At 44.1% G+C, this 15808-nt stretch overlaps 1 protein-coding gene across 3 annotated transcripts in view; it reads left to right on the top strand.

The window, feature by feature from the left end:
• LOC110506202 (zinc finger protein 609-like) overlaps nt 1-15808 on the top strand; it is a 95998-nt gene that overhangs the window by 12214 nt on the left and 67976 nt on the right. For 2 of the 3 annotated variants that reach the window (XM_036981380.1, XM_036981379.1), the window contains exon 2: nt 11270-12138. The exons of the other annotated variant lie outside the window; for it this stretch is intronic. In XM_036981380.1, coding sequence (XP_036837275.1) covers nt 11392-12138 — 747 coding nt within the window. In that variant the 5' untranslated portion in view covers nt 11270-11391. The remainder of the gene's footprint in view (nt 1-11269; nt 12139-15808) is intronic. 3 annotated transcript variants of the gene reach the window in all.

The following is a 15808-nucleotide window of genomic DNA, read 5'->3' as shown; positions in this document are numbered from 1 at the left end:
CGAAGGGAGAGAGAGAGGAAGGAAAGAAGGGACCATACGAAGGGAGAGAGGGGGAAGGAATGAATGAAGGGACCATACGAAGAGAGAGAGGGGGAAGGAATGAATGAAGGGACCATACGAAGGGAGAGAGGGGGAAGGAAAGAAGAGACCATACGAAGGGAGAGAGAGGGAAGGAATGAATGAAGGGACCATACGAAGGGAGAGAGGGGGAAGGAAAGAAGAGACCATACGAAGGGAGAGAGAGGGAAGGAATGAATGAAGGGACCATACGAAGGGAGAGAGGGGGAAGGAAAGAGACCATACGAAGGGAGAGAGAGGGAAGGAAAGAGACCATACGAAGGGAGAGAGGGAAGGAAAGAGACCATACGAAGGGAGAGAGGGGGGGAAGCAGAAGGCTGGGGTGCAGTAATGTCTCCCTGTGTCTGGGGAGTTCTCTGAGATTGCCTGCTGTTATGGAGGAACCATGTCTGAATGGCGCTGCTGAGCCTATTAATGGAGTTGCTCTTGTTTCTGCCAACTTGTCAGCCTCTGAAGAAGGGCCCTCCCTTCCACCCCACCCCCACACCCTACTGTATCAACTGCCTGGAAGAGATCAGTGACATGAGGGCCACAGACAATTTCTCTTCAGGTCCATTAGCCAGAAGGCCTTCGCTCAATTTACTGAAGCATTTTCCCCTTGGACTGGAGGTGTGATGACAAACGTTATTTGACTCAAGTACATTATCTCCCGAGCCCAGCCATAGTTGCAGTACATTATCTCCCGAGCCCAGCCATAGTGGCAGTACATTATCTCCCCAGCCCAGCCATAGTGGCAGTACAATATCTCCCGAGTCCAGCCATAGTGGCAGTACATTATCTCCCGAGCCCAGCCATAGTAGCAGTACATTATCTCCCCAGCCCAGCCATAGTAGCAGTACATTATCTCCCCAGCCCAGCCATAGTGGCAGTACATTATCTCCCGAGTCCAGCCATAGTGGCAGTACATTATCTCCCGAGCCCAGCCATAGTAGCAGTACATTATCTCCCCAGCCCAGCCATAGTAGCAGTACATTATCTCCCCAGCCCAGCCATAGTAGCAGTACATTATCTCCCCAGCCCAGCCATAGTAGCAGTACATTATCTCCCCAGCCCAGCCATAGTAGCAGTACATTATCTCCCCAGCCCAGCCATAGTGGCAGTACATTATCTCCCCAGCCATAGTAGCAGTACATTATCTCCCCAGCCATAGTAGCAGTACATTATCTCCCGAGTCCAGCCATAGTGGCAGTACATTATCTCCCGAGCCCAGCCATAGTAGCAGTACATTATCTCCCCAGCCCAGCCATAGTAGCAGTACATTATCTCCCCAGCCCAGCCATTGTGGCAGAATTGAAAATGAAAGTACAGAATCTTCTTTATTATGCAGCATCATGGAGCTATTTGATTGTGAGCGATGGGTTACATTATGAGGCAGCTGGCCATGGGTCGGCACCGACCATTACACTATTGTTAACCAGTATATTGATTCTCCCCTTTTGGCTCATGTGCCGCTGAAAAGACACTGCATTGCTTGATAATGTTCAGCGGTGTCTGGCTTCAGTTCTTTTTCCACACAGACACAGAACCGGCAATGGAAAAGATTACTTTTCATAACATCGCTCACAAAATGATATTGCTTTGTTTATGTGTACTCTGGGACGAGATAAAATATACAGGAAATAGCCTACTTGAAGTGTTTTCACCGCTTAGATTTTAGACTGTGTACTTCACAACCGTCTGAGCAATGGGGATGTTTTCAAAGCACTGTAGACACTTCACACACAAGATGGGAGTCTGGTTAGTCTACATGCTACAGTTGAATCAGATAAAAATGTGTCAGATTGTGATGTGGCAGCTGAGCATTACTCTTGTCGTATTGAAGTAGGGCTTCCCAGCTACGTGGCAGAAAGGCAGTAGCAAGTTAATAGTGGCAGTATTGCATGTCAATATAGCCGTAACCATTGCTGCCTTGCAGACACATAAACCAGTAGTGGACAGACTCAACTTTTTAATGAGCTCTGTTGCATGCCACAGGAAATGGAAGTCCCACTGTGAATGGGAGCTTGTTCTCCCCAGGTTGACATTAGCTGATATGGAAGCTGGCTGACCCGCAGGCTCCTGATTCCCATCACCTGGAGTTCCCTGTGCAGTTCTATTTTGGTAACCAGCTCCAGGCACACAATCCAATTACATGGAGGTTACTGTTTGGCTCTCTGGACGGGGACCTGTCTTATACCAGGAGTCAGGGAAAAATTGCTCCTGTGCCAGGTTCTGCACTATTCAATTGAGGTTTTATTGGGTTATTACTCTGCCGCAGTAAATTATTGGGAAGCTCATGGCAGGTGCCACAGAATATCTTTTTAATCTGCCGACGACTGTCAGCTTTCTCTGCATCGTAACCCTGTGACTTTTTGCACACTGGTGTTGTGTGGTGAGAAAAACCTCCCTTTATTTCATGGCACTCAAACAGCCAATGTGTTGTTGAGAAACTCTTACCCTGGAACTGTTCACTGAAATTGGGAGTGGTGTTCTGCTAAGTAAGAACCGGGTGTGTAGCTTTAACATCCGATCCATTCCAGTAAGACAGGGTTAGGAGAGAAGGGCTGAATGAGTCTAGCAGTGTTGCTGTCACTGATTCTATTCAGGTTCTGTTGGTGTCTGGTTATCCATGACTGATTAGCCTGGGCTACATGTTCTAGTCCCTAGTGTCTGCACAGATGGTACCCTCTAACATTAGGATGTAGAGACTAGCCTATATCAGCTCATTTTAATTAAAGGGATACTTCAATTTTCTACTTACCCAGAGTCGAGGAACTTGTGGATACTATTTATGTCTATGTGTGCACTATGAAGGAAGTTAAGAGGATGTTTCGCCAATTAACTAGCATTAGCGCAATAACTGGAAGTCAACAGGTAAAGTAGCGTACACTAGCATACTTATAGACTTCCAGTCATTGTTTTAACGCTAGTTAGCACTGGCTTGTGAAACTACCTCCAACTTCCTTCATACTGCATGCCTAGACATCAAATGATATCCACAAGTTCCTCTGACTCTGGCTAAGTAGAACAACAACTTCATTTTAAAGGTAACTCTTGTAGAGTTGGTACATTCTGTGTGCAAATAATAGAATGTGGACAAATCCTTTCTGTAAAGAGGTGTCTCTTTGTGCAGGCCAGATATCATCCCCACCCTAACATGGGTGTCTGATGGATTGCTGGGGGAAATTGGATCTCTGAGAAAAAGACAAGCACTGAGGGTGGTACATAGCCTCATGCCTTCGGTCAACAGACTGCTCACTGGGACGTTTCCTCTGTGGGTCTTTTCAAAAGGCTTGCTCTGCAGTTCTGGCGAAGGGCAGTACAGTAGGTCAACTGCAAATAGAGCTACAACCCCTCTATTATGAAGGTGTCGGATGATTTAGAACCCACCACTGTTTAGCCAGCCAAACGCCACAGCTGCAACCCCCCCCCCACCAGTTTTACCACACTACCATGTAGGCTCATCATATGGCAGTTTACCAGTCTTACTACACTTCCATGTAGGCTCATCATATGGCAGTTTACCAGTCTTACTACACTTCCATGTAGGCTCATCATATGGCAGTTTACCAGTCTTACTACACTTCCATGTAGGCTCATCATATGGCAGTTTACCAGTCTTACTACACTTCCATGTAGGCTCATCAAATGGCAGTTTACCAGTCTTACTACACTTCCATGTAGGCTCATCATATGGCAGTTTACCAGTCTTACTACACTTCCATGTAGGCTCATCATATGGCAGTTTACCAGTCTTACTACACTTCCATGTAGGCTCATCATATGGCAGTTTACCAGTCTTACTACACTTCCATGTAGGCTCATCATATGGCAGTTTACCAGTCTTACTACACTTCCATGTAGGCTCATCAAATGGCAGTTTACCAGTCTTACTACACTTCCATGTAGGCTCATCATATGGCAGTTTACCAGTCTTACTACACTTCCATGTAGGCTCATCATATGGCAGTTTACCAGTCTTACTACACTTCCATGTAGGCTCATCATATGGCAGTTTACCAGTCTTACTACACTTCCATGTAGGCTCATCATATGGCAGTTTACCAGTCTTACTACACTTCCATGTAGGCTCATCAAATGGCAGTTTACCAGTCTTACTACACTTCCATGTAGGCTCATCATATGGCAGTTTACCAGTCTTACTACACTTCCATGTAGGCTCATCATATGGCAGTTTACCAGTCTTACCACACTTCCATGTAGGCTTATCATATGGCAGTTTACCAGTCTTACTACACTTCCATGTAGGCTCATCATATGGCAGTTTACCAGTTCTACCACACTTCCATGTAGGCTCATCATATGGCAGTTTACCAGTTTTACCACCCTTCCAGGTTGCGGTTGCTGTGAATCGGCCCTTACTGAAACCTGTTGAATTGTTAGGCTACCATGAAAGCACCCATTTGGGAGTCTACCGTTAAGGAGAGCTGAATAATCTGGACTCCTCCTGCTTCCTTTCCTCCCGTCTCCATTAGGTCAGCAGGGACAAGCCTGAGAGCTGAATAATGTGGACGCCTCCTGCTTCCTTTCCTCCCGTCTCCATTAGGTCAGCAGGGACAAGCCTGAGAGCTGAATAATGTGGATGCCTCCTGCTTCCTTTCCTCCCATCTCCATTAGGTCAGCAGGGACAAGCCTGAGAGCTGAATAATGTGGATGCCTCCTGCTTCCTTTCCTCCCATCTCCATTTGGTCAGCAGGGACAAGCCTGAAAGCTGAGTAATGTGGATGCCTCCTGCTCCCTTTCCTCCATCTCCATTAGGTCAGCAGGGACAAGCCTGTGAGGGCAATTGTGTCAAAAGCAGAACAGCTGATGTCAGAGCAGCTAAAGCAGACGCTGAGAGTGCGTCTGGAGCACAGGAGGTTAGTGGCACCTTAATTGGGGAGGATGGACTCATGGTAATGGCTGGAGCAAAATCTGTGGAATGGTTTCCATGTGTTTGATGCCATTCCATTCATTCTGTTCCAGCCATTATAATGAGCCGTCCTCCCCTCAACAGCCTCCACTGGTCGGAAGTCATTGGAGAAAGTGGCCAACTGAATTAAAAAAAAAGGTGTTTCCAATCAGAAGATCCACAAGGCTTTGTCTGTTCAAGTAGGGGAAAAGATGCAATAGATTGTATCAAGGCTGAAGCTTTCCTCTCCCCTCACACAAGCAGGAGCCTGCTGAGCACGCTTTCTGAGAGCAGCAATTCAAACGTTTCACAGCAATGACCTTCCAAATGGTGCAGATTCTTTTCATTTAATTTCAGATCCTAAATTACATCTCAGCGACAGAGGAATTAGAAAATGAAAGGTTTTGGCCAGCTATTAGAGGCAGGAGCCTTTTCTCTCCACAAACAGGTTGGCTGAAGTCCTGTTGTGTACACTGTTTGGCCCGGGGTTTTTGTCAGTGGCAGTGTGCAGCACAAAGAGAATCATCAGAATTCAGGCCTCTGAGGCGTTATTGATCTCATCTCCACAGACCCCCCTCTGAAGAGTCTTTTGTGCTGGGTTTATTTTCCCCTGCACATTCCTTATCACAGGGGGAGACGAGCAGTGCAGATGTGAGTGTTAATTATTTACTGGTTTGTGTTGGAGGGAGGGGTGCTGCAGGGGCAGAGGGGTCACGATGCTCAGACAGGAGGCAGTGTCTTCCACTCTGCTCCCATTCAACCCAGCCAGCCCGATGCTCAGCAACATGGAGGAGAATGATAAATGAGTTTCTGGAAGTTGTTTACAGCCCCTGGAAGGGCAGCAGTAGCACAGACATGCTAAAACCCGCTGCTGGTGGAGTTTTTATAGGAGTCCGTGGAAAGGACCACGTGTTTGGGCTAGAGGGAGTTATTGTCTGTTACATGCTGACCAGACCGTGTCCGCTGGCCATCGCGCACATTTGATTTTGTCCCCCCACACCAGACACGATCAGGACACGCAGGTTGAAATATCAAAAACAAACTCTGAACCAATTATATTAATTTGGGGACACGTCGAAAGCATTCAACATTTATGGTAATTTAGCTAGCTTAGCTTGCTTTTGCTAGCTAATTTGTCCTGGGATATTAACATTGGGTTGTTATTTTACCTGAAATGCGTAAGGTCCTCTACTCCGACAATTAATCCACAGATAAAACGGTAAACCGAGTTTGTTTCTAGTAATCTCTCCTACTTCAGGCTGATTCTTCTTTGGACTTTATATGGCGGTTGGCAACCAACTTTAAGGTGCATTACCACAACCGACTGGACTGGAGTGTGGACTTCAGTTCATCTTTCAATCACCCACGTGGGTATATTCTCCTAAAAACTAATGAGGAGAGGTGAGAGGTGGGACTTGCTGCTCGTAAAGCATCACAAATAGAACCAAATTCTATTTTAGCGTCTGGCAATGAAGTTGTTCGTTGAATCGCGCAAGCTATGATTGAATAACATGTATGTGTAAATATATTTTGTGACTCAAGCGGTGTGGTCGGCATGTTAGAGCTGAGCAGGCATGTGTTTTAAGAGCGTAGTGTCTCTTGGATAAGATGGACATTATGGATAATTAAGAGTGACGTCAACTATACGTATACATACACACACACTTAAAAATCATACAATGTGATTTTCTGTACTTTTTTTAGATTCCGTCTCTCACAGTTGAAGTGTACCTATAATAAAAATTACAGACCTCTACATGCTTTGTAAGTAGGAAAACCTGCAAAATCGGCAGTGTATCAAAAACTTGTTCTCCCCACTGTATATATTTATTTACTTATCCATCCATTTAGAAGTGAATTACAGATACAGAGGCCATGTTGGAGAAAGCTATCACATCTGGTGCAGTCGACTGTATTTGAAGAAATGGTAGGCCTAGACCTAGGCTATATGAAGCTAACCTGATCACAATGTGTTTGTGTAAGGCATGCCTTTTTAACAGCACTTTATTTAGCCTACATTATGGTGTTGGGCTGTGCCTTTCCTCTGGCATCATTCATGTTTTCTTAAGCTGCCCTGTTGATGCAGGGGTTGTCAGTGTCCACTTGACAGAGTATGGCTATGTTAACCCTGTGAGGGTGAGTAGTGAGGCCAGTTGGTCTTCATCCGTCACCAGTGACACTATCAGCAGTCCTTGTGGAATGAGCCAGTCACTCAGAACAGTGAGGCCACGGTTTGCCTTCAAATCAGGATTTACGTTTCACATGGTTGCCATGGTGACCGTGGGAAATGGTTATGGAGATCAGGATTTCTGTGCAACGCTGTAGCACCTTTGGGATTATGGTGGAGTTTTGGGCAGCTTTTAGATAATGTAGTGTTAAAGGATGGATCATTGTCCCTGTTTTGTCACATTTGGTTAACAAAGTGCATCTTTTGCTACACGCATTTGGTTGTATTTAATCAAGAAAACAATGTCTCTACTACTGGGTAAAGAGAACTGTGGCTCTAGGATAAATACGCCTATTTGACACATTTACTGACTTGCAGGACTAGTTGAATCTTTCTTTACCTTACCCCCGACCTTCTTGATTAGCAGCTTGATTGAATAGGTCCCAATGTAATGGCATGTCGCTGTTTTTTTTCTTGCTAGTAAAGACATCACAAGCCTTCCTAATCCGAATAATGTTAGATCAAGCTGTAGGCTTATGTCAGTTGAACAGTGTTAGATCAACCTGTGTCAGTTGTGTTTAGAGGTCGACCGATTATGATTTTTCAACGCCGATACCGATTATTGGAGGACCAAAAAAGCCGATACCGATTAATCGGACGATTTTTAAAATGTATTTCTAATAATGACAATTACAACAATACTGAATGAACACTTATTTTAACTTAATATAATGCATCAAAATCAATTTAGCCTCAAATAAATAATGAAACATGTTCAATTTGGTTTAAATAATGCAAAAACACAGTGTTGGAGAAGAAAGTAAAAGTGCAATATGTGCCATCTAAGAAAGCTAACATTTAAGTTCCTTGCTCAGAACATGAGAACATATGAAAGCTGGTGGTTCCTTCTAACAGGTTGTAGTTATTATAGGAATTATAGGACTATTTCCCTCTATACCATTTGTATTTCATTAACCTTTGACTATTGGATGTTCTTAATACTTTAGTATTGCCATTGTAACAGTATAGCTTCCATCCCTCTCCTCGCTCCTACCTGGGCTCGAAGCAGCATTACCCATGCAGAGCAAGGGGAACAACCACTCCAAGTCTCAGAGCGAGTGATGTTTGAAATGCTATTAGCGCGGACCCTGCTAACTAGCTAGCCATTTCACATCAGTTACACTCATCTCGGGAGTTGATAGGCTTGAAGTCATAAACAGCGCAATGCTTGACGCACAACGAAGAGCTGCTGGCAAAACGCAGGAAAGTGCTGTTTGAATGAATGCTTATGAGCCTGCTGCTGCCTACCACCGCTCAGTCAGATGCTTGTATGCTCAGTCAGATTATATGCAACGCAGGACACGCTAGATAAACTAGTAATATCATCAACCATGTGTAGTTAACTAGTGATTATGATTGATTGATTGTTTTTTGTAAGATAAGTTTAATGCTAGCTAGCAACTTACCTTGGCTTACTGCATTCGCGTAACAGGCAGTCTCCTTGTGGAGTGCAACGAGAGGCAGGTGGTTATAGCGTTGGACTAGTTAACTGTAAGGTTGCAAGATTGGATCCCCCGAGATGACAAGGTGAAAATCTGTCGTTCTGACCCTGAACGAGGCAGTTAACCCACCGTTCCTAGGCCATCATTGAAAATAAGAATGTGTTCTTAACTGACTTGACTAGTTAAATAAAGATTAAATAAAGGCGTAAAAAAAAATGTTGGACAAATCGGTGTCCAAAAATACTGATTTCCGATTGTTATGAAATCTTGAAATCGGCCCTATTAACCTGTTGCGACGACCAAACCCGGATCCGGGATTCTATTTATAGACCTAAGCTCATTACCATAACGCAACGTTAACTATTCATGAAAATCGCAAATGAAATTAAATAAATATGCTATCTCTCAAGCTTAGCCTTTTGTTAACAACACTGTCATCTCAGATTTTCAAAATATGCTTTTCAACCATAGGAAAACAATCATTTGTGTAACAGTAGCTAGCTAGCGTAGCATTTAGCGTTAGCATTAGCGTTAGCATTTAGCAGGCAACTATCACAAAAACAAGTAAAGCCTTCAAATAAAATAACTTACCTTTGAAGAACTTCTGATGTTTTCAATGAGGAGACTCAGTTAGATAGCAGATGCTCAGTTTTTCCAAAAAGATTCTTTGTGTATTAGAAATAGCTCCGTTTTGTACATCACATTTGGCTACCAAAAAAAAAAAAAAAAACGAAAATTCAGCCCTCAAAACGTGAACTTTTTTCCAAATTAACTCCATAATATCGACTGAAACATGGCAAACGTGGTTTAGAATCAATCCTCAAGGTGTTTTTCCACATATCTCTTTGATATATCCTTCGTGGAAGCCTGGTTTCTCCTTGCTCTCAAATGGAAAAATAATTGCACCTGGCTTTGCGCTCCAATTTCGACGCAGGGACACCAGGCGGACACTTGGAAAATGTAGTCTCTTATGGTCAATCTTCCAATGATATGCCTACAAATACGTCACAATGCTGCAAACACCTTGGGGAAACGACAGAAAGTGTAGGCTCATTCCTTGCGCAATCACAGCCATATAAGGAGACAATGGAAAACAGAGCTTCAGAGATTCTGCTCATTTCCTGGTTGACGTATCATCTTGGTTTCACCTGTAGAATGAGTTCTGGGGCACTTACAGACAATATCTTTGCAGATTCTGAAACTTCAGAGTGTTTTCTTTCCAAAACGGTCAATAATATGCATAGTCGAGCATCTTTTCGTGACAAAATATTGCGCTTAAAACGGGAACGTTTTTTATCCAAAAATGAAATAGCGCCCCTAGAGATCCAAGAGGTTAATCGGTCGACCTCTAGTAGTGTTAGATCAAGCTGTTGGCCTGTGTCAGTTGTGAATAGTGTTAGATCAGAACTCTAATTTTAAGCATCAGCTGTCAGAGCAGCTTACCGATCACTGTACCTGTACACAGCCGATCTGTAAATAGCACACCCAACTACCTCATCCCCATATTGTTATTTATCCTCTTGTTCTTTTGTACCCTAGTATCTCTACTTGCACATCATCATCTGCACATCTATCACTCCAGTGTTAATGTTACATTGTAATTATTTCGCCTATATGGCCTATTTATTGCCTTTCCTCCCTGCTCTTCTACATTTGTACACACTGTACGTATATTTTTCTATTGTGTTATTGACTGTACATTTGTTTGTGCAATTCTGTTGTTTTTGTCGCACTGCTTTGCTTTTTCTTGCCCAGGTCGCAGTTGTAAATGAGAACTTGTTCTCCACTGGCCTACCTGGTTAAATAAAGGTGATCTGGCCTACCTGGTTAAAGGTGATCTGGCCTACCTGGTTAAATAAAGGTGATCTGGCTTACCTGGTTAAATAAAGAGGAAATAATAACAAGCTGTAGGACTATGTCAGTTGCATGAATGGAGGACATGTGCTTAAATGTTTTGCCTTGTGGTCCGCACTCAGTTTCCATAGAGGTCTGGAGGGCTACACTGAAATGTTGTTATATTTTCTCGTCATTAGAATTTGCAATAGTCCTCTGTCCATAAAAAAGTTTTATCCAATGTTCCCTGTAGCTTTTGTTTCAATCGTTGTTTGCAAGCTGAACAGAGTCAAGTTACAAATTGTAGGGCTGTTATCATTTCTACACAGTTTCGGTTTGGTTTCAGTCATTTCAATGTAGATTTAGGGCTCAGACACACCAATACCTTTCGCTGACCGAGAGAACTTAGCACCTCTGAACAGAGAGCCGGCTGTAATTTGCGAATCGACTGCACACCAATTATACCTGTAGAATTGCATGAAAATGTCAGCAGTCAGACATCTGCGGCAGGTGGTCCCTTAAACACAACGAGCTGAACGATTGGCAGACCAATGCTACATCCACATTAGTGCAATGAGTTTGAGCCTTTAGGTTGTTTTCATTGGCAATTAAAACAACTCTTGAACCTTTATTCTTCATCGCTGTGAGAAGTTCAAAGGTTTTATCACCTTCAAACTTTCTGTGAATTTTTGTCTTCTTCTGTGGTGCTGCTCAGCCCTTTTTGTTTCATGTCATTGGTTGGCTGATACCTACTGTATTGGATAGATGTAACTATTTTTCTCTTTTTCCCCCCCTCAGGGCAAAATGTGGGTAAATAGGAAGGGGATACCTAGACCCTAAGGATTCTCTCAACCCAGTCCCCCAGCAGTCAGAGAAGGTGGCGGACCTCATTGAGGCAAACCTGGGCCGTTGGCACTAAAATGTCCTTAAGTAGTGGCACTGCAGGCGGGAAAGGTGTGGACTCGAATGCGGTGGACACTTACGACAGCGGTGATGAGTGGGACATCGGTGTAGGAAATCTGATTATCGACCTTGACGCTGACTTAGAAAAGGACAAACTTGAGATGTCTGGAACCAAGGACGGAGGGGGTATGACGGCTCCGCCCACTGCTGTTGCAGCTTTGCCTGACAACATCCGATTTGTTAGTCCTGTACCTGGCCCTCAAGGCAAGGAGAGTAAATCTAAATCCAAACGCAGCAAAAACTCTAAAGACAATAGTAGCAAGGTCTCAGCTGGAGATGGGACCAAGAAAGAAGGGCAGACGCGAACCCAAGGGGAACCAACCAACACTGGTGCTACTGCAGGAGCCACTAGCAACAATTCTACTACTGGCAAAGGAATGGACAAGGGTGGCAAAGTCTCTCGGAACAGTGGTAAAAAAGACAAGGAAGGGGCAAGTGGGAAAAGTAAGAAGGAGAAAAGCGAGGGAGTGCCAGTGGTGGTAATAGCTGCCACTGAAAAGGAGGTGGTTTCTCAAGTAGCTTTGGGGGTTAACCGTAGTGCCCCCTTTGAGAACACACAATCTACAGACTTGGTAGGGGACGATCAGTTGGGGAATATTGCACTCGAGTCTGTTGGGATTGTTCCAGCATTGACAATTAAAACTGAACCACAGGAGCTGGACAATATAGAATGCAGAACATTGAAGAAAGTGAAAAATGAAAAGGTAAGAGTGCTATTAAACAAATTATTGCTTGGAATGTTTCAGCTGAATGTGTATCACTATGCAAGACCAATTTCCAAACCTTTGCCAAGCTGTAGGTTCAGATTTTTTTCCATTTTAGATGTGGTTTTTGGTTGAACAAAATTTCAACTTTGTAATCTTTATTGGAACATGATGTAGCCTTGTTGGGGGTTTGGAGATGTGCCTGCTGTTTCTCACCACTTTAGTTTTGTCTAATTGAAGACGTGGCCCACATTTCACTTCAGTTGTATCAGTCAGGACAATCTGGTCATGATGGCTTTTCTGAAATATCTTGTTCCTCTGCCTTTAAAGCCTGGAAGAACTTTAAAGTGCTTGGCTACAGTTCATTATTATTACAATTGTCTGGTTATTAAACTACATACATATTATAACATGTTCTACACAGGATGTTTGTTTTTCAAAATGAATCAATTAGCTAGTTGATTGCTGATGGGAACGCTAGTTTTCCTCTTTTCAAATATAGACATTGTCATGCAAGAAACTCATGAACAGTTGCTTAACTATTTACCAGCACTTATCCTGTCTCCTCATTGAGCTGGTCTATCAGTGTGTCTATTGTGTGCTCAGAAACAGCCTTTTCATGCTATGTTAGTACCAGCAGTAGAGGGAGGTGCTGGGGATTGTTTTGTCTGTCGTCGTGTTCCATTCTTAATCCCACAAGCCCCGGCAATGCCTGGTGGGTGGGGGAGGGGGTGGCAGAGCACGCCCTCACTTTCGCTGCTGCTCTGAAAGTGAAGTGGGGGGGAAGGGCCTTCGAAGAAGCACGTTTCCCTCTGTCAGGAATGCAAAGCTGTGAAGTCTCCTCAGATAACTCAAACAGGGAAGGAAATCTAAGGACAAAAGGCTTAGCAATCAGAAAGTACTCGGGCAACCCAATGAGCTCGGCATGGACCTTGAACAAAGGGTCAGACTCAGCACTGACTGGGTTCTTAGACTCATCAGGGTCTCCAGAAAACGGTTGCCGATAGTGTTTCACTGAATTCATATCGGATTCCTTGAGACCCGATGGAAGTTGTCCCATGCCACGTTCTAGATTCGTAAGCTAAAGGCCTACGTTTAAACTGAGGCCTCAATACAATGGACGTCTAGACCACGTTAATGATGAATACAATGTATACTGACATTTTTAAAATATTTTACCTTTTTATTTAACTAGGTCAGTTAAGAACAAATTCTTATTTACAATGACGGCCTACCTGGGAACAGTGGGTTAACTGCCTTGTTCAGGGGCAGAACAACAGATTTTTACCTTGTCAGCTCGGGGATTCAATCCAGAAACCTTTCGGTTACTGGCCCAACGCTCTAACCACTAAGCTACCTGCCGCCCCAAAAATATGCTATTTCCTATGATGCTAAAATTAACCTAATCTTTATCAATGTTGTCCAACATGTCTCATCTCCATGCCATGGGTGTTCCAGAGTTCAAGTCACATTTGGCCAAACTGTGAACAGTATGTATAATACAAGTCAATAAGATATTTGAATAGCGTGTTAAGTCATCCAGATGTTTCCCAGTTAGTATCTTGTTAGAGGTTCTGAGCTGTAGCTTAATAAAGGTGTTGTACGTGACGGCAAGTTTTCTTCCTTCTAGACGTTTGACAGTAACTGGGTGTGATTTGTTATTCATCATCTCAAATACATTATTTAAAAAAAAATGTAATGATGACTTACTAACTCATGCTCTTATCCTCTGAGTGTGTGACTTTAGCCGCACTGTCTCCATCTTAGGACAGAGCTCCTAAAGCATTGGCTCTTGTTTCTGGAATAAATCATCTCTGCTCCCTCAACTATAGCACTGCCCCCCCCCCCACTCGCTCTCTCTCTCGCTCACTCATTATACAAGCCTGGAGGAGCCAGGCGTTCGTCAGCTGCCTCGACGTGATGCTGGCCTTGACGAATGGAGCAGCTCTTATGGAAAATTACATTAGCAATGTCAGTTCAAAAGAGGAAGAAGGAAAAAAGGGTCTGTGCTTGAGAGTGAATGAGCCTGGCCACCACTGTGTAGTCGCTGATGTGCAGTTAGGGGAGAAAGGGTTCTCATGAGAACTAGCTTTATTTCCCTTTCTTGCCTCTGACTTACTGTTGCTATTGTGTTACAGCTCATTCCTTTTAAATAACACCAAGGCTTTGAGGACTCTGAATGAGGAGGGAGGGATGACTGGTTTTGAGGGGAGTGTTAATTGCGTAGACGAGGGTAGGCCATACCTGTTCATATATGCTGGTTAGCCCCGTTTCCAACAAGGGACTTGATGTGTAGTCCTAAACACAGAACTTGCTATTTTCCCATTTGACATTTTTGCGTGGATAAACAAGGCGACACAGCAAGCAGGGATTGGAGATAAACTGTATTTCCCCAATCTGTTCAGCCAAATCCTACCAGGAATGTTAACTTGCTTGGTCCTGCTGAGGCACCTTGCCATGAAGACACATTGTTTCAGCCCAAGCACCATGACGGTGCTTTCTTTTCAGCTGTTAGTCGTCTAGCCTAGACGTGTTCCTTTTGAACTGTTGAACAAAGCATTATGAAATGTAGACGAAATCTACTCCATGTCGACCTGTTCATTTCAATCAGTTATGCTTTTTATAGATATTGTACCACCCTTTTCTTCCCAATTTTGTGATATCCAATTGGTAGTTACGATCTTGTCTCATCGCCGCTGCAATTCCCCAATGGACTCGGGAGAGGAGAAGGTCGAGAGCCATGTGTCCTGCGAAACATGACCTGCCAAGCTGCACTACTTCTTGACACTGCTCGCTTAATCCAGAAGCCAAACGCACCTATGTGTCCGAGGAAACACCGTCCGAAGTCAGCTTGCAACCGCTAGAGTAAACTGAGCCAAGGAAATCCCCCCCCCCCCCCCCGGCCAAACCCAATAATGAGCGGCCCTATGGGGCTTCTGGCCATGGCCGGCTGTGACACAGCCTGGGATTGAACCCGATGCTGTAGTGGCGCCTCAGCACTGCGATCCAGTCCTTTTAGACCGCTGCGCCATTCGGGAGGGCCTCAATCATGTTTTGGCCCTAGCACTATGACGAAGCATTCCTTTCAGCGTCTAGCCTCGACGTGTTCCTTTTCAGCTGCTTCCTCACCAATATCAGTCTGGGTTCAAACTGAGCATTATGAAATGCAGCCTAAGTCTACTCATGAGTCAAATGTTAAATGACTATACTTCGCCCTGTGGAGCGCACAGAGGCAGATTTTTTTTTTTGCCCTAATTTCAGAGCAGAGAAACCAACCGATGAAGAGGCGTGCAGCGCAGTGCTTTGTTGTCGCCTCAAGCGAGTGCGGAGAAGTGATTCCTCTTGATCAGCAGACTTGTATGTTCCATGTGATTGCAGCAAATGAAGAGCTCCCATTCAGGCTGTCGTTCGTGAGAGGCCTCTGTAGGTAATGGGAATCGCACGATGAAATTGTTATCTTGTTAAATGCTTTGAAGGCAAGAATGATTGAATATCCTAATGCTTGGAAATGTGTATCATAGTTTGTCTATGTTGAATCAGTGGTATTTTCTTTGCCTTGGTGGTAACTATCCATGCTTGAATTGCTTTTCCTGGTATTAGCAACCTTGATTTGTCATTCCTCAAGGTGTTATTCTGTTCACTAGGATTCTGAAAGCCATCTGTCTGTGGT

The sequence above is a fragment of the Oncorhynchus mykiss genome, chromosome 6, assembly GCF_013265735.2.
Source record: "Oncorhynchus mykiss isolate Arlee chromosome 6, USDA_OmykA_1.1, whole genome shotgun sequence".
NCBI classification, from domain to species: Eukaryota; Metazoa; Chordata; class Actinopteri; order Salmoniformes; family Salmonidae; genus Oncorhynchus; species Oncorhynchus mykiss.
The sequence above is the reverse complement of the archived record's forward strand: the minus strand, read 5'-3'. Positions and strand labels throughout refer to the sequence as shown.